This window comes from Hibiscus syriacus, unplaced genomic scaffold (genome assembly GCF_006381635.1).
Source record: "Hibiscus syriacus cultivar Baekdansim isolate YM2019G1 unplaced genomic scaffold, ASM638163v2 tig00004355_pilon, whole genome shotgun sequence".
Classification (NCBI taxonomy): Eukaryota; Viridiplantae; Streptophyta; class Magnoliopsida; order Malvales; family Malvaceae; genus Hibiscus; species Hibiscus syriacus.
The window spans coordinates 717989-737430 of NW_024062011.1; the positions used below are offsets into that span (position 1 = coordinate 717989).

Below are 19442 nucleotides of genomic sequence, written 5' to 3' on the forward strand. Positions count from 1 at the left end.
GCGATTTTTACCCGCGAATCTTTTCGTGTGTTCCAAGATGAACTTATACGGTAGACATTGTACCGGATTGAGGCAGAGATTAAGTCCTTATCAGATGAATGTCAACATTATATTTTGTCAAAGTACGCAGAAAAAAATAGGAAATTTGAAATTAGTTTTGATTCTCGTACGAAAACTCTAATTTTCTCCTGCAAAAATTCGAGACCGTTGGACTTCCGTGTCGCCATCAACTTCACATTTGAAGCAATTGGACTACACATATTTGCCCGGGACTTTGATTCAAAGTAGGGACTAATGATGCGAAGGCTTCTGCACCCAACTATGTTGATTTGAATGTGTCTCCAGAAGTGATGCAAATGGCAAGGTTCGCTGCTCTACGTTCAACGTCAAGTAGGTTATGCTACATTGCATCAAAGACAGACGAGTCTTTCAAAACCGCAAGAGATGAGATGAAAAACTAATAGAAGAATTAGAAAACTCGTTTGGTTTGAATCATCAGTCAACCAGAGCATTGTAGTAAACAATGTTCGTGACCCTTAACGAAAAACAACGCAAGCGAAAAGAAGTGCCGAAGAACAAGGTCGAGAAGAAATTAGGCGATGTGGGTACTGCAACGGTGAGGACATAACAAACTAACATGTCCTCAAGTCAAGCTTAGTTTGAGTACAAGCACACAGCCTACATCAACTGATTTTTTCGAAGACGGAATGGAATGACAACGATCTCCATATATCGTAAGTATCAACATGACTCCTATTGTATGTACATATAAATATTTTGAATGAAGGAAGAAAAACCGCGTTACTTAAAATTACCGACACTTTTTTAAATGGTATCGACACATTTTTCTTCCAATCTGGACATAAAGTACCGACACAATATTAGAAAGTGTCGATATAGGTTGTAGACCTATTCGCTCATAAACCGGTATATTTATACCGGTTATATTACAAAATTATCTATACATTATAATATGTTGAAGTGTCCATACTTTTTATAAAAAGGATCGATACTTCTTTAAAGTTATGTATTTATGTTTCAATTTTTTTTAAGTAGTTTCATGTTTTCCACCTACAATATTAATTTAATAATTTCATTTGCACAAAAAATTATTTGATTGTTTTGATATTTTATAAAATAATATTTAGAATTTTTAATTTAATAATAATATATATCGTAACGTAAAAAAGAAATCATTAGACGCCTATAATTACTAAATTAATATCTTAAAACTCACTCAAAAGATAACCTTAAATTAATATTTCCACAGTGAAAAAAGTATAGACACTTTTATAAAAAGGATAGATACTTTACAATATAACCACTACCTATTACATTATATAAACGATACCTATTACATTATATAAGCGCTACCTATTACATCATATTTTTACCTATTATATTGAAAGTGTCCATACTTTTTATAAAAAGGATCGATACTTTTTTTAAAGCTATGTAATTTATGTTTCAATTTTTTTTAAGTATGTTTCATGTTTTCCACCTACAATATTAATTTAATAATTTCATTTGCACAAAAAATTATTTGATTGTTTTGATATTTTATAAATAATATATTTAGAATTTTTAATTTAATAATAATATATCGTAACGTAAAAAAGAAATCATTAGACGCCTATAATTACTAAATTAATATCTTAAAACTCACTCAAAAGATAACCTTAAATTAATGTTTTCCACAGTGAAAAAAGTATAGACACTTTTATAAAAAGGATAGATACTTTACAATATAACCACTACCTATTACATTATATAAACGATACCTATTACATTATATAAGCGCTACCTATTACATCATATTTTTACCTATTATATTGAAAGTGTCCATACTTTTTATAAAAAGGATCGATACTTCTTTTAAAGTTATGTAATTTATGTTTCAATTTTTTTTAATAGTGTTTCATGTTTTCCACCTACAATATTAATTTAATAATTTCATTTGCACAAAAAATTATTTGATTGTTTTGATATTTTATAAAATAATATTTATAATTTTTAATTTAATAATAATATATATCATAACGTAAAAAAGAAATCATTAGACGCCTATAATTACTAAATTAATATCTTAAAACTCACTCAAAAGATAACATTAAATTAATGTTTTCCACAGTGAAAAAAGTATAGACACTTTTATAAAAGGATAGATACTTTACAATATAACCACTACCTATTACATTATATAAACGATACCTATTACATATATAAGCGCTACCTATTACATCATATTTTTACCTATTATATTGAAAGTGTCCATACTTTTTATAAAAGGATCGATACTTCTTTTAAAGTTATGTAATTTATGTTTCATTTTTTTAATAGTGTTTCATGTTTTCCACCTACATATTAATTTAATAATTTCATTTACACAAAAAATTATTTGATTGTTTTGATATTTTATAAAATAATATTTAGAATTTAAATTTAACAATATTAACCAAATAATAATAAATATGTAATATATATGTTTATTGTTTTTAATTTAATAATATGTAAGTATGTAATAGGTAGAGCTTATATTTACCTATTTTATAAGTAACCGGTATTTTATACCAGTTATATTACAAAATTATCTATTACATTTTTCAATCGACACTTTTTTAAATCGACACTTTGTTGTGGATATCATCGAAAACAATGCTATAGTCATGTGTTTCGATACATTTGCAATCAGATGTAAAATACATTAGTATTGATATTTCAACAATCCTCAAATGTATATGTACACATAGAAGCAAATATGGAATAATCAATAAAATATACACACAATAATCACACCAAAATATAAATACACAAGAATGTTCAAATAATGTACCGACAAACAAAATTAATCCGATGAAAAAGGGTTATTTCTAACGAAGTCCGGAACATTAGAGGCCTTCAACAAATTTCCAAATACTCTCGTATGTTTCCGCCTTTTTCTGAGGACATACATAAATAATTTCAATTATCAAACTAATGAGGTGCAATTTTACTAACAATAAACTAAATTCGCATAAGCATGAATAAATTTGTGTCATACCTAGAGCATTGTCGTTCGAATGGGAAGCAGCGTCAAAGGTATGTGGACATATGTAATTGTATTTCTATATAAACACATAAGTTGTTAAAATAATCAATGTCTGAACACCTGTTCAACTGGAAAAACATATTGCATAAATGCAACTTACCGGATTATAAATCATTTTTCCGCTGAATCATCGACCAAAAGTGTATTTAGCTCGTTAAAATCTGGACACGCGTTTCAAACATCATTGAGATCTTTACAGTAGGTAACAGAATCGTAGTTTTGCATTTTTTTTGATCCTGTCACAAACAGTCGAACATAAATATGTAGGAATCATAGACAACGAAAAGTCAGCAAACTGTAATGACATTCATCTTACCCACACGAATAGAAAATGCTCGGAAAATACAGGTAGTTTCTCAAGTACACGGTCGACGCTATGCCTGAGATTGTAATCAAGATTGAATGTTAACATTCAAATGTATATTAACGATTTTGACTACAGTAATTCAATTGCTTCAAACATGTTCTAACCTCATCTTTGAAGACCAAAGGGCAACAACAAAATTGTCGACACAAAATTGCATAAATTCAAATAATCCTCTTCTGAGGACAACATCTACAACATGAAGAAAATGAGATTAAAGTTCTACGCTTATATGTTAAAATAATGGATACAAAAGAATAGAATTAAAACCTGCAGGCAGTCTTGGGATGTAGGCAAGGACACCATTGAGATCAAAAATTAAAAGTTTTCTTGAAGGCGGCGTTGCAGACATGATATACTTGTTTGGATCATCATCATCATCATCATCATCATCATCGTCATCTTCATCGTCAGCTTCATCGTCATCATCATCGTCATCTTCATCGTCAACTTCATCTTCATTGATCGCTTGGTTGTCCACATCTGTTAAAAGAAAATAAAAAAAGTTCAGAACGTGTAATGTTAGAAACATAGATAATGAATTACCTAACTCGTTTGATGTCGTTGACGTAATTCGTTACGCAACATGGAGACTTCATGTTGCAATGATGAAATATCGGATTGCATTCCACTCACAAAGGAATCAATATGCTCCCGAAAATTGACCATGTATTCCATCACGGTCTTAATTGTGACATCATCTGCAACTGGAGCTTCTTCCATCATTGCGTCTCCACTTGGTTGCTCTTCTTCATGGCCAACGGGGTCCATTTCCTCCCTCTCTTGATCTAATCCGACCTCCTTGACACGCTTCCAACCGAGTTTTTCAACAAAATCATATCCCGCTTTTTTAATAAATACCATGTCAATCTTGCGGGTTAATCGAACAGGGGCGTCATGCGAAATATCAACTTCCTTCTTCTTCAATAGATGGGTGATGACCATATGGTAGTGTAGTTGAAATTGTTGCTCCCTTTGTGACCATATATACAATTGTATTAAATATGAGTTTTGCAATGTTTGGAGCCGTTTTGGATTTATACTTTGCTATCCACCAATAATCGATGTCTTGAAGCGTTGAATGTTTTCCCCCACTAGGCCGGATATACCATGTGAGCATTTTGTGAAACACTCTCGACTCTACATCGAGGTGAATTGGGCTATTTCTAGCAACCCGTTTAATTGTAGACCAATCTACACCATTTTCATCTGAATCCCCTGTATTCGCTACACCTAAACCCTCCGCAATAGTTTCTGGAGATATATATATATATCCTTCCCCATGACATGTGTATTAATTCCTATTATATTAGTCTTATTAGGCTCGTGCTGTAAGGAAGCATTGTTGTAGAAGACTCTAACTAGGTTGGGATAATATCTTGGTTCTACACCAAGGAATTCAAGCCAACCCCAAGATGTAAATGTGGATTTAAAACTAAATGCATATTTATCATCAAACAAGAAACCCAGGTCAATGACACGTTCAGGACGAATCTTCCTTACTTTAAAACTCGTCTGCCATCTTTGTTTCTCCATATCGGATCTAAAGTTCAGAGTTTCGAAGGACCTAATTTCCTCAGAAGAATCGTTTGTTACAGAAGGAGGTTGTGGTTGAGAAGAACTGGGTTAAGAAGAGCTTTGAGAAAGACCTCGCTTCTGACGCTGATATTTTGGAGCCATTTTGGTTGGATGCTATTACAATGGAACACAAACACATTCAGGAAAAAAACTCCAATATAGAAATCAATCAAACCCATAAAATATCGATAAATTTACCTGAATATCTGATCGTCACTTATGATAACGCTAGAAGAAAGAGGAAGAGTTATTTTCTGCCTGTTTGCCTTTATGTTTAGGGTTTCTCGATTAAGAGTACTATATATAGTGAACGGTGGAAAAACACTTGATATTTAAATTAGTATCGATACAAAATAAAAAGTGTCGACACATTATTTAGACATATTCTCTCATAAAACCGGTATACTTGTACCGGTTAGATTGAAAAATTACATATTACATTATACTTTTGGGTTCGATGTTTTTGGGATCGACACTTTTTATATATGGATCGACACCTTATGGTTGCACACTGTTTTCCATTCATTCTGGACCAAAAATATCGACACTTTTTTAAATGGTGTCGACACATTATTTAGACATATTCTCTCATAAAACCAGTATACTTGTACTGGTTAGATTGAAAAATTACATATTATATTATACTTTTGGGTTCGATGTTTTTGGGATCGACACTTTTTATATATGGATCGACACTTTATGGTTGCACCCTGTTTTCCATTCATTCTGGACCAAAAATATCGACACTTTTTTAAATGGTGTCGACACATTATTTAGACATATTCTCTCATAAAACCGGTATACTTGTACCGGTTAGATTGAAAATTACATATTACATTATACTTTTGGGTTCGATGTTTTTGGGATCGACACTTTTTATATATGGATCGACACTTTATGGTTGCACCCTGTTTTCCATTCATTCTGGACCAAAAATATCGACACAAACTAAAAAAGTGTCGACACATTATTTAGACATATTCTCTCATAAAACCGGTATACTTGTACCGGTTAGATTGAAAAATTACATATTACATTATACTTTTGGGTTTCGATGTTTTTGGGATCGACACTTTTTATATATGGATCGACACTTTATGGTTGCACCCTGTTTTCCATTCATTCTGGACCAAAAATATCGACACAAACTAAAAAAGTGTCGACACATTATTTAGACATATTCTCTCATAAAACCGGTATACTTGTACCGGTTAGATTGAAAAATTACATATTACATTATACTTTTGGGTTTCGATGTTTTTGGGATCGACACTTTTTATATATGGTTCGACACTTTATGGTTGCACCCTGTTGGCCATATTGTAAATTTGCCTTTTACTTCAAAGTATCAACATAACCCTTAATATGTATAAGAAACATGTACAACAACATACTGCTAACTTTTCTCATCTCATTCATAATTATATTCACATACAAAAATATAAATCGTATACAAAATTATAAATCTTATACAAAATTAACCCTACATTTACATCATTGCATCATTTTGTTATTCTTATGTAATATGGCAGTTTTTGTTATCTCCTGTCTTCGTTCATTTTGATTGTGGCTTACGAGATCGTTTAATATTCGCGATCGATCCCAGTCTCCAACAACCTATATTCAAATTGTCAGAACGTTAAGTATTGTCAACTACAGCATTCAATCTACGACTTTTAACAATTTTACCACAAACGAATTTTTCTATCCACTTACAAAATCACCAGTTGCCCCTGTAGAACCGATCGATTCCATCCACATCATCACATACATGCCGCAATCATGTCTGTTACAAAATTTGAAAACCACACATGCCAATTATGATGAATACTGCATAAATTAAGCTTTCTATTTGTGATAACATCTCATACCCATTCAATTGCTTATTCTTCTTATGCTCCACAAATTTGAAAATTTTCAAGGGATACTTTCCTAGAGATCCACAGGATTCAACCCAAATGCGTTTCTTATTATAAGAATCTAATATTTTAATCTGCATTAAAATAGAAGAAGTTATGCACCAAAAAAATTATGCATTATAATTTACATAATGTCCTTTCATACATACATACATACCAATCTCTTAGCATCCTTCACTCTCTGTTTAGTTGCTTCAGTTGTAAACATACTATCATATATTGTTGCAACACGATCTACCATATCCAACACCAACAGATACCAATGTGAATTATGGTAGTTTATTGTGATCATGATCTGCAACAAATTTCACACCCAATTTGACAAAATTCAACATTCTATATCCGAAAACATCATTTGCAATTGGTATGGTGTCTTACCTTCTCACAGTCGGTGAATTTCACATAGTTATTCAGTATGGGACCCCAGAAGCTAGCAATACCCTCAACACTTTCTTTGCTGTTGGCATCCAACGCCTGCTGTTGCAATTACGCAACAAACATTATTAATTTACCGTCTATAACACTACTTATCTCCATTTATTAATTTAACTCACCGCTAAGTGGTATGGAAGGTAGCCAATCCTCCGGAGTGACTTCTGAGAATTGTAGCATACTGTCCAGGCGAGCAAATCAATAACCTAACAAAATTAATTACACAATCAAAACATATTCAATAAGTTTTAACATTTTCTACTTTCTACTTACCATACCGCCAACCCATTCCGTAGGCTTCAACGTTGCAACGTCGTATACACTAGCGAATTGATTTCCCATTGATATTACAGAATATCTGTATGAATCATTAGGATTAATATGTTGTCATGAAATATTTAAATATAACTCACAAAGTAATATATTTCACTTACTCCGATTCTAACTCGCTATTCCATAAATAATCACAAATTGCAGCTTCGATGTCATCAATTCCGCTTGGAATATCCGCTTTTTCAACCTACAATTTTGCATACAAATTTTTGTCACAACAACATAATAAAAATCAAATTAAGTTTTCTTTTATTCAACTTACCTTCTGCTTCTTCTTCTGGGGTGCAGGACATTCCGAATCCAAATATGCTGCTATAACACTCTCCGGTGTATAAATGACATCGACTTCCTTCCTCCTCATTTCTTCCATCTCTTCTTCTTCCTCCTCCCTCTTTTCTTCTTCATATTTTTTCAGTTCATCGTATTTTTTTTCTACATAGCTCTTCATCTCTTTTATTTCACCCTTCAATTGATCTCCTTCATCCAAGTATTTATCAACCACCCCCTTCACCCCCGCAAGTTCACTCCTCAATTCCACAACCTCCTTCACCACTCCCTCAAATTTTTCACCCGTCACCATCTTAATATCACCCCTTAACACCCCAACTTCTTTCACCACTTCACCCCTCAACACCTCTACTTCTTTCACTACTCCATCTATTTTTCCTTCCACTACCCCCTTATGCCTCTCAAGTGTATCTTCGACTCTCTCAAGTTTCTCTTCGACTCTTGATTGTCTTTGCATGATTTCAAATTGGATTTTTTTGATATCAGCCAATTCAGACATCAAAATATCGAAGTTATTATGTTTCCCTCACCGTCGTCCCACTCACCGTCATCCCCTAATACAACCATCCCTCCTTTCTTCTCCTCTGCCTCCACTGCCTCATCTACATCCTTGCCAATAACCTTCAAAATTAAATTACAATATTAAGACATTGATTATATTCTTAATATTATTTAATTACATTTATTACCCTTTCTTGCTTCTTCGCTCTATCCAACTTCAACTTCACCATCACTCTAACCACCTCTTCCTTCCCCCATGCACGGATGCATGCCACTCCGGTTCTTTCATAAGCCGGCACTGCCTCACAGCCCGACCAAAAATCGAACAGTGCAACCTGCATTTATAATAAAATTTATATTTTTATATAAAAACACAAAAAAGTTCTTCAACTCATTTACCTCTAAGATTGCTATGCACCCTTTGAGGTATCTCTGGCTGCCCTTTTTAAAGGTGATTATTGATTCAATCAATCTCGAATGGATATATTCAGCCCAATTGAATTCACCCTTCAAGCCTTCATCACAAATGAGCTTCATATGTTCTTTGTTCGTTGACGTATTACCCGTTGGACAAAGAAAGATACCGACAAGGTATAATAGAACTCTGGCCTTCAGCTCATCCCCAACGTAAGATCCATTTTTTATTTCCTCTTCAATTTCAGAATATGTCACCTTATGCTTCAAACCATATTTGGAGGCAAGTGCTTTCCAGTCCTTACTCTTGCATACTTCTACAACACTTTTGCCTTCATTTTCTACCCCCAATACGGCTGCAGCACATGGGATCCCGAGAGGAAATGAAAAATCACCATATTTAGCAATACATTGTCTGACATCAAATTGCGCCATCAAGGATCGACACAATTCCCTCCGAATAGGTCGATCCCTTACTCCTACCAACGATCCAAACCCTATTTCTCCCAGCACATTCAACTGACCCTTCTCCTTAAGGTGTTTAATTAATAAATTCACCCTTTTAATGCTGCATCTTGTCGACACTTCCTACATTTTTTAACAATATATAATGTTATAGTTCTTATATATTTTGTATCAATGTATTTACAAGTTTAATGAATACCTTATTTTCATGTGCTTTCCTCCGTTCTTTGTATTCTTTACTATCATTCCTTGACTGTGTGATGTAAGGTTCCTTTTCAGCATCACTCATTGAATTCCATTTGGACCTCACATCTTTTGTCCCCTAATATAAAACATAAACGTTTCTTAATCAATACATTAACACTAAATACTACTCAATGTCAATTTCATTTTACATACCGAACCGCTCTGTGTGCCATCTTCCTTCATCCTTTTGCATTCGGCCATACTGTCAACATTTAAAATTTGTAATCAATTTAAAGTTTATCGATACTTTAATCCAATTACCATTTCAACAATAATAACAAAAAGACATTGATACTTACTAGAAGTACATATCCACCCTTTGGTTGCTTTCGAGTCTCGGCCTCAATTTCAAAGTCATCTGCTCCACCAACAATTTTCCAACCCATTGACTCCATTTTTCCTTCATATATCAGTTTACGCAAATCAAATTATTTTGTTACATACACTTTATTCAATATACAATATAGATAACTACTCTTGTGGTAAACGGTTTTCTTCAAAAGAATTTGAATGGCCACACCAAAATGTGTCGGCACATTTATACAACCTATAATATCATTTTCTACCTATAATATTTAATAAAAGTATCGACATTTATATTTTTCCTTGAATATCACTTTCTACCTGCAATCGGTCCCAAATGCTTCTTTACTCCAAAACCCCAAACAACACATAAAAACCCTATCGCGATTACTGTAATAATAAAAAATTAGGGTTTCGACAACATACTTTTCGATTCGACTGCAGCAACAAACAAACAAACTTCGCTTTAGAAACGCCTTCTGAAATGCAACAACAATTACGCTTCGATTTCAAAAACTCGTCCGTTCTATCTATTTTCAGAGGATATTTAGCTTATATTTTCATCGGATATGTTATTTATATTTAATCGATACAAATACAAAAGTGTCGATACTTTTATGTCAGGTGTCGATACTTTCGAAAGGATAATTACCTATTTCTTTGAAAGTGTCGATAATTTATTACACGTACTTACGAAAGTATCGACACTTTCAATATATCCGGTATCATTTTACCGGTTTTATCATTTTGATACCGGTTTTATCATATTTTTACCTGTTATATCGTTGTGGATCGATATATTTTTTTAAAGTATCGACACATTATAGGCGCTAAAACTATTTCTCTTTTAAATTCACAAAGTGTCGATCCTTATATAAAGTATCGACACTTTTAATATATTCGGTAACGTTTTACCGGTTTTATCATTTTGATACTGATTTTATCATATTTTTACCTGGTATATCGTTTTGGATCGATACATTTTTTAAAAGTATCGACACTTTATAGGATTTAAAACTGCTTCTCTTTTAAATTCACGAAGTGTCGATCTTTATATTAAAGTACCGACACTTTAAATGTATCTGGTAGCGCTTTACCGGTTTTATCATTTCTATACCGGTTTTGTCATAGTTTTACCTGTTATATCGTTTTGGATCGACACATTTTTAATTTGGATCGACACGAACCGGTAGCACAATGTTTTAATATTTCTTCATGACTTAGACCTACTTTTATAAGTATGAACACTTTTATAAAAATGATATATACTTTTTTTAAAGTTATGTAATTTATGTTTCAATTTTTTTTTAATAGTGTTTTATGTTTTCCACCTACAATATTAATTTAATAATTTCATTTACACAAAAAAATTATTTGATTATTTTGATATTTTATAAAATATTATTTAGAATTTAAATTTAACAATATTAACCAAAGATAATAATAAATATATTTTCACAGTGAAATAAGTATGGACACTTTTATAAAAAGGATAGATACTTTACAATATAACAGGTAAAAATATGACAAAACCATATTCATTATGACAAAACCGGTAAAATTTACTTGATATGTTAAAAGTATAGACACTTTTATAAAAAGGATAGATACTTACCGATAACCAAAGTTTACCGGTTACTAAATTTTTTTAATAGTTTTTCATATTTTCTACCTAAAACATTATTAGTTGTCAACATAATAGGTACCGCTAAACCGAATTTATTAAATACATTTTAATGTATCCGGTACTGCCGCATATTAGCCGTATATTAACCCGCCTTTCTTGATACAATCCCATATAAAAAAAGAAGTAAAATTGAGCTCTTTTTTTATTATTTTCAAGGAAAATGTTGAAACGAATAGAAGATGAAATGTTTTATGTCATTGAGCATTAGAATGAAATTTATTAATTTAGCAAATCAAAGGGTATGACTTATCTCTGGTAACGAAGTTGTGTCATTACAGTTACAAGTATCTTTCTTTATCATGTAGTACGATATTGCATAATCCAGGAGCATGCGCAATTTATTTTGGAGTTTGGCCGGTTATTGTTTTGTAGCCCCTAGATACAGCCACCTCGAGGGTGCAGACAAGTGGATTTGGGAAATCGAAAGGGCTCTGGAAGACCCTCACAGAAGGATCCTTGAGTGATGCATTTGATGGCCTCAGCATCTCTCTTTTACTGACCTCCAACCCGGCAATTCAGGTTTCTACACTGTAGCCTTCAATCTTCATCTTTAAATCTTTCATTTATTTTCATTGAAACTAAGGCTAGAAATACGTTAAACTGCAGTATACCGTTTTCGATCAACTGAAACAACGACTACTTGATCAAAAAACAAAGAAACCAGACCATGGTTCATCCCCTGTAGTTCTATCTGCCTTCACTGCCTTCTTGTTAGGCGCAATATCAAAGAGTATCGCGACTGTTATAATTTATCCCGCAATCAGGTGCATATCCGCTCTCTCGAATTGTCGCGTTATAGAAGTATACTTGCATTTTCAACTGTGGAAGTAATGATGTGTATGCCAACCCAATGCAGGTGTAAGGTCATGATTCAAGCTGCAGATCCAGATGACGACGGCAACAATAAAACTAAAAGGCCTCGACCAAACTCTCGCAAAACAGTTCCAGGAGTCATCGGTGCTATTTGGAGAAGCGAAGGGATTCTCGGGTTTTTCAAGGGATTAGATTCCCAGATCACAAAGACTGTATTAAGCTCGGCTTTGCTTATGATGATTAGAGATGGCAAACAGGTACAATTTCGTAGATTTTGTACCGTAGCCGCTTCAATTGGGACGGGATGGATATAACTTTAGTAGGTAGTGGGCATGTATAAATTTAGAAAGTGGTACCCGTCGCGGGTAGTGGGCGGGTAATGGATTTGAGACCTTACCCACCCCGCATCCGCCTGCCCACTAAATACACATTAAATTTTAGACTATTATGAATTTAGGTATAACTTTAGAGACTAATTTATATAGGTGGGATTGAAGCATTAATGTGTGCTCAGTATTGACTTTGGGATGATATTAAAGGTACTAACTTATATTAGTTTTACCTTCTATTATATATGTAAGTAGTAGTGAATTTAAATTGGAGCGCTATCAATTGGAGGAAATAGAGAATGCTGATTGTAATACTAGGTAACAAATGTCACAAGTATTGCCTGAAATTTGATAATGTTATGCCAAAGAACAAAAATATTATGTGTTTGTCATTTATATTTCTAGGCTTTAATTATGTCTTTTATTATGGTGTTTTATGTACTTTAAAATCTATGTTAACATTTAACTCAGATAATCCTTTGTTTATTTTATTATGCTTCTTAATGGACGTGTTTGTTTTATATTTGTTACTTATGTATAACTTAAGGCTGTTGTCAGGCGGGTCTAGCTAGGTACGTCTCCAATTGAGTAGCGGGTGTGGGGATGGATTTGAGAATGTACCCGCGTGGGCGGGTGTGAATTTGAAAAATTTTACCCATCATGGGTGGTGGGCGGATGATGAATTTAAAAATATTAGGTGGGTATAAAGATAGGGGAGGATGTATCCGCACCCGACCTACCCGTTTGCCATCCCTACTGATGATCAAAGAGAAAATCAAAGCCACCACTTGGGTTCTTATACTTCCATCCGGAGGTCTTTATTGCTCACAAGGAACTTTTGCTGTGCGGCGCCTAAAAAACGACGTGATCTATTAAATAAGTGATCGTTTAAAATTTAGATCGATTATGTTATATCATTTAACCGGAAATATTATCAAGTACAATAATATATTAGGTAGCGCTTATATAATGTAATAGGTTGCGCTTATATTGGCATATTTTCTAACTAAACAGGTATATTTAAACCGATAACATTGCAAATTTACTTATTCCATTATAATTATCGGTTTTGATGTTTTTGGGATTGATACAATTTTAAATATATCGACACTTTATGCGTGCACCTCGTTGTGCTTTCATTTTGGGAAAAAAGTACCTACACATATTTAAAGAGTGTCGATACATTATGTAAACCTATTTGCTAATTAACCAATATATTTTTACCGGTTACATTGTAAATTTGCCTGTTACATAATAATTATCAATTTCGATGTTTTTTGGATCGATACTTTTCATAAATGCATCGACACTTATGCATGCACCAGTTTGAGTTCTTCAATCAACAGTTTCAATGAAACAAAATCCTAACAAAAAAAAAATAAAACTAAAACTGACCTAACTTTATCCTATGGAGATAATAAGAGTATATCATAAGTTTGCGTTGAGAGATGTCTGTTTCTGGATTTTTGTTCTTTGAGAAACTGATAACATGGTGGGTTTCCCAATGTTATTCTTTTGTTACTGTAAAGTTTTTGTTCTTTTCTTACTGGGTTTTGCTTAAAATATCTAACTTTTTGTATTAAAAAATGAAAATTCTGAAATAAAAATGACCACACAAGCACACTTTTTTACTACCGGTTTTACCATTTCGAGACCAATTTTGTCATATTTTTAACTGTTATATTGTTATGGATCGATACATTTTTATAAAGTATCGACACTTTCAATATATCCGATAGCGCTTTACCTGTTTTGTTATTTATAGACCGGTTTTGTCATTTTTTACCTGTTATATTGTTATAAATCAATATATTTTTATAAAGTATCGACACAAATCGACAAGCTAAGTTTGCCGGTTGCCAAATTTTTTAATATTTCTTCATGATTTCCACCTATTACATTATTATTATTTGATATTTTCGATAGCGCTAAACCAAATTTGTCAAATATCTTTTAATATATCTGGTAACGCCGTATATTAACCGTATATTAGTCCGCCTTTTCTGAGACAATCTCGTAGATTAAAAAAAGTATGAAATATGATCTAATGAGGGAATGCAATGGAAATACACACTCCATAGTTATATACATTTGTATAATATACTCTTTTGTGTGTTAATAGACTTTTCATCCCTTAATGGTTAAGAATTCAGTCCTTTTGCTTTATGTAAATTGTGGAGTTAATCCTTATAATTTAATTTGTTGAAATTTGATAATCGTATTTTTTCAAAAATTAGAAAAATAGTCTATTGGCTTTTTACCCGGATAAGTTTAAGTGAACTATAAAATGATAATTGGGGACTGATATGAGATATGCTACGAAACAATAAACTAAATTTATATTTGAAAAATATAGTTAAAGTATATAAGTTGAAATAATTAGGACTAAAAGATAATATAATATATTAATATTTGATATAAAAAAATTAAAATACTTTGTTAAATATGTATAATTTTAATATAATGACAATTAATTCAAACCAAACATAAGTACACAAATAACTCCAATAAAATGTATTGTACCAAAATAATAAATATAATAAAATGTAAGCAAAATATATTTTTATGGCCCCTTAATTTTACTAATTTAATCATTTTAACCCTTATAGTTTTACTATATTCTTTTTTTCTTCGAATTAACTCGAACATGACATTTGAGTCAATTTCATAACAAAAGGGTAAAAGGAACGCAACAAAAGTTTAAGGGCTAAAATGATTAATCGGATTAAGTTAAGAAGCTAAAAAGGACATTCTACCTAAAAATATAAAAATGTAACTCAAATTTATAGTATTATATTAGGACTCCCGTCTTAAATCCCACAAATCAATAAACAAAATCTTTGGACTTCAAGACGCGCGAGAGAGATCTGCTTGAAAAATAGAAGCAAAAATGATGTCCGGAGGTTATACAAGCATTGATAATCAGAAAGTTTCTGGATCTGTTCCTGTATGTTCTATTTCATAATTTATCGCATTACTCTTATTATTCTCAATATAGACTTTTAATTCTTTCTTTTCAAGCTAAATTAAGCAGATCTAGTTTGCTAATTGTTTTCCAATCCTTAATTTCTCAGGCGGTTTCAGATCCCGGTCATATTGCCGTTAAATTTACAGGTGAAGGCTTTTCCCCCCTTTTCAATTGTAGAAATATTAATCTGAATTTAAATTCTTGTTTTTTCCCTTGTAGTATTTAGTTTTTTTATTGCTGGAAAAGAGTAGGAAAGTTTAGTATAATTGGAGTTTAAAATGAATGCATAGAATGTATGATTTAATGTACGATGAAGTTTTGAAGTCAATACAAATGTTGTTTGGTGCTTCGAGGGACTTAATTTGTGGATTTGGTTGAGTTTTAATTAATTTGATTCATTTTTTAGATTCGAACCTTGAAACATTTCCTCCATCGGGTGCACAGGGGAAAATCTCTGGCGGAACTCAACCTCCTCGTGATGCCGATGGTATTTCTGATTATATTTTATTTAAATTCCTTTGTTTTGTTTTCATTTTCAGTTGATCTAATTTGTGATGGTGCTTATGCTTTGGTTTGTTTATCCTGGGGCGCTATATATCTAGGAATCACGGTTTTTCAGTAGCATTTTTGCATACTAAATTCATTTGTGATTTAAGATTTGGTTCTAGTAAGTTATTACCGTAAGAAGATGATCCATGACACTGATGACATGTTTGAAATAGCTGCCATGTATGAAACAAATAGTTGAGCAAAAGTAAATAGATCAAATAAATTAAATGTAATATTAGCTACTTTGTAGTTCAAATGAAAATTTTAATTAGCTTTTCACATGAACAATGTTCGGTGTTATGTTGGTGGCAAATGATTGCATTGCTGTTGCGGCAGATACTTTTTCAAAACCTGCTGGTGGATCTAGATCTGATGAAGCACAGGGAGGTGGCTGGTTTCGTACATTCACTGTTGTTGCATACAAGCCATACTTTGATGTTGACACTTCAGATGTTGTAGATAGACTTAAGGAGTCACTCTTTCCATTTAGAGGAACATTTACAGAGAAAACGGCTTCCAACCCGGATTTGTGAGTTTTTTCCCTGGAAATCATTTGTGTTTAAATGGAGTAATGTGCTAAGCATTGAATAATTATTTAACATAGATGGATGGAAAATTATCTTAGCTCGAGACTGAAAAGTTTCTTTTATATTGCACATGATTAGAAACATTTCTTTCAAGTGTGGGTATGTAAAAACCTAAATGAAGAGAAAACAGAGTCGATCATTAGCAGGTTTTAGCATCGTGGTTCTAATATTATTCTTGGACATGAAATGCAATCGTTCCTTTAGAAAATATCATTTTGCCTCTCCGTAACTGTAATCTGATATCCTCAACGTTCATCTGATGGAAATATGTGTCTCTTCTGCACTCATCTTTCTCTCTTCCTATAAGTAAGGTCATGCATGATTGAAAATTTAAATGTTGTGCAGATACGGACCATTCTGGATATGCACCACTCTTATATTTGTTGCAGCGTCTATTGGAACTTTTGTGACTTACGTGGCGCACAAGCTCAAGAATAAGGAATGGGATTATGACATAAATCTAGTGACTTGGTCTGCTGGTGTGTTCTATGGCTATGTCACTGTGGTTCCTCTTGCCTTGTATGTTATTCTCAAGTACTTTTCAGCACCATCAGGCCTTGTCCAGCTCTTTTGTCTGTATGGATATTCCCTGTTTGTCTTTATTCCCGCACTGGTAAGTTCTCTGAATGATAAGATTGTTCATTTGGCTCTCTCATTTTAGTTTTTGGATTTCAATAAACTTCCATTGGAATTTTATTTCTAAATTTCCAAGTTGATCCCTTTGCTTCCAACGTTTAAAGTTCAAACATTGAAAAAGCTGCGGAAACTACCCAAAAAAAAGTACATTGAAACTTTCTTGTGGAAGATTTCGCTGTTAAAGCTAGAACCTGGACTTTAGGAGATTTCTTTAAGGTGAAGCTTAACTTGTTGCTTGTACTTGATTGCAGTGTCTATCGGTTTTCCCGTTGGACATTTTCAGATGGGTAATTGCGGGTGTAGCTGGGTTCATGTCAGCAACTTTTGTGGCACTTAATCTAAAAGCTCATATTAACTCAGCTGGAGAAAGATGGTTCTTGATCGTCAGTGGCATCTTTCTGTTGCAGTTGGCTCTGTCTGTTGTGCTCAAACTCTATTTGTTCACTGTTTCCGTTTAAGATTATACTTCCTTTGATGAAGCAAACCCATTTTAGTTGTAGATCAGGAGAGAGAAAAAAAAGAGAGCATGTTGGTCCATTGGCTTTTAATTGCTAGTTGCTACGGTTTTGGGCTTTAACTATTCTTCATCAAGAGTTACATCTTGTATTCATTCATTTGTATTGTGCTATGTCAGATATAAATACAATCGACATTTACTGTGTAATTGCTTTTTGTTCACCATTTTTGAAAACCTTAAACACCCGTTAATTTAAGATTAATTAGCGGTTAATCTAATGACATGGGGCGTTAATTTACTTAATAATGTTCATTATTCAACCTTTAGTGCTGTGAAAGAAAAAAACTAAAATTCTAATGTTGGTGAATAAAAAAACTGAATTGAAAGAGTTGCTATTATGACAAATCTTTGTTGATTAATGAATTAAAAATTGGTGAGTTTATAAAAAGTTAAATCCAAGTACACAATAAAAAATCATTCGGATGCAAAATTGAAATAAAAAAAAGAACCAAACTCCAGCTTAACTCTAACTTGAAAAGCACAATAAACATCACCAACATCTATCAATTGTAATACCACTCGAGCATCTACCTCACATTCAATTGCTCTATAACCATACTCCCATGCAATCGATAATTCAATTCTTATAGCATGAAGCTCAGCCACCACACTCGAACAGATAACCAAGTTTGTCGAGAACCCTAAAATTCACTCGCTAAATGTGTTTCTTAGAATACCACCTGCACCTGATATGCCCAGATTTCCTTGGCTTGCACTATCTGTATTCAATTTTAGTTTGCCATTCTTAGGAGGTGGCCACGCCACTTGAATGTGAGTATTTGGCTTCAGAGAAGGTTCCTTATAAGCCAACAAAATGTCATTTGTTGTCGGGATAATATTGAGCCAAAGTCTGATATCATCATAATCATTATCATCGGGTTCAAAGATCCGTTTGCACCGCACAGTCCATAGTCTCCAAACCGACTCCTGAGAGTGCTTCGCAATATTAAGATTGTCTAATAGCCAATTTCTAATATCTTGGGAAAAGAAAGTTCCCTACATGGTGTTGGAGATGCAACGACTCGCGTTTTCGGTTATTTCGGATTTACCGTGATTGCCGCCGTCGCGGGCGCTATTGCGGCTGTCGCAGACGCTATTGCGGCCGTCGCGGGTAACTCGGACAGCAGCGAAACCGCTATATCGCGGCCGAAATCGCGGTCGCGGACCGTTTTTTAAAACCCTGGCAACAACTCCAAATGGTGCGTGCCATGTTGCAATCCCTTAAACATGACTTAAATTCTCCACCGGACAGCCACATATGGTGCAACCAGCCGAGAGTTGATAATTAATCTGTCACACCAAACTAACCAAACAAAGGTTTTCCATCTAGCTGGGATAGGCAGCTTCCACATCCAAGATAAGTTCTCATTCACCTATCTATTATCCTCACAAATAAACGCAATATAAGCTAATCGAGTCATAGAA

General features: G+C 33.2%; 1 protein-coding gene and 1 pseudogene across 1 annotated transcript; both read left to right on the forward strand.

Annotated features, from left to right (window-relative positions):
* The window catches only part of LOC120193300, a 33324-nt pseudogene extending 19688 nt beyond the window's left edge, over positions 1–13636 (forward strand).
* A 1914-nt stretch (positions 13637–15550) lies between these two features.
* Positions 15551–18172, forward strand: LOC120193823 (protein YIPF1 homolog). The gene is made up of 6 exons (XM_039196257.1): positions 15551–15707; positions 15835–15874; positions 16135–16215; positions 16614–16806; positions 17210–17477; positions 17752–18172. Exons 1-6 carry the CDS (start codon positions 15651–15653, stop codon positions 17956–17958), a joined length of 846 nt encoding a protein of 281 aa, XP_039052188.1. The 5' UTR covers positions 15551–15650; the 3' UTR covers positions 17959–18172.
* Positions 18173–19442: the final 1270 nt, after the last annotated feature.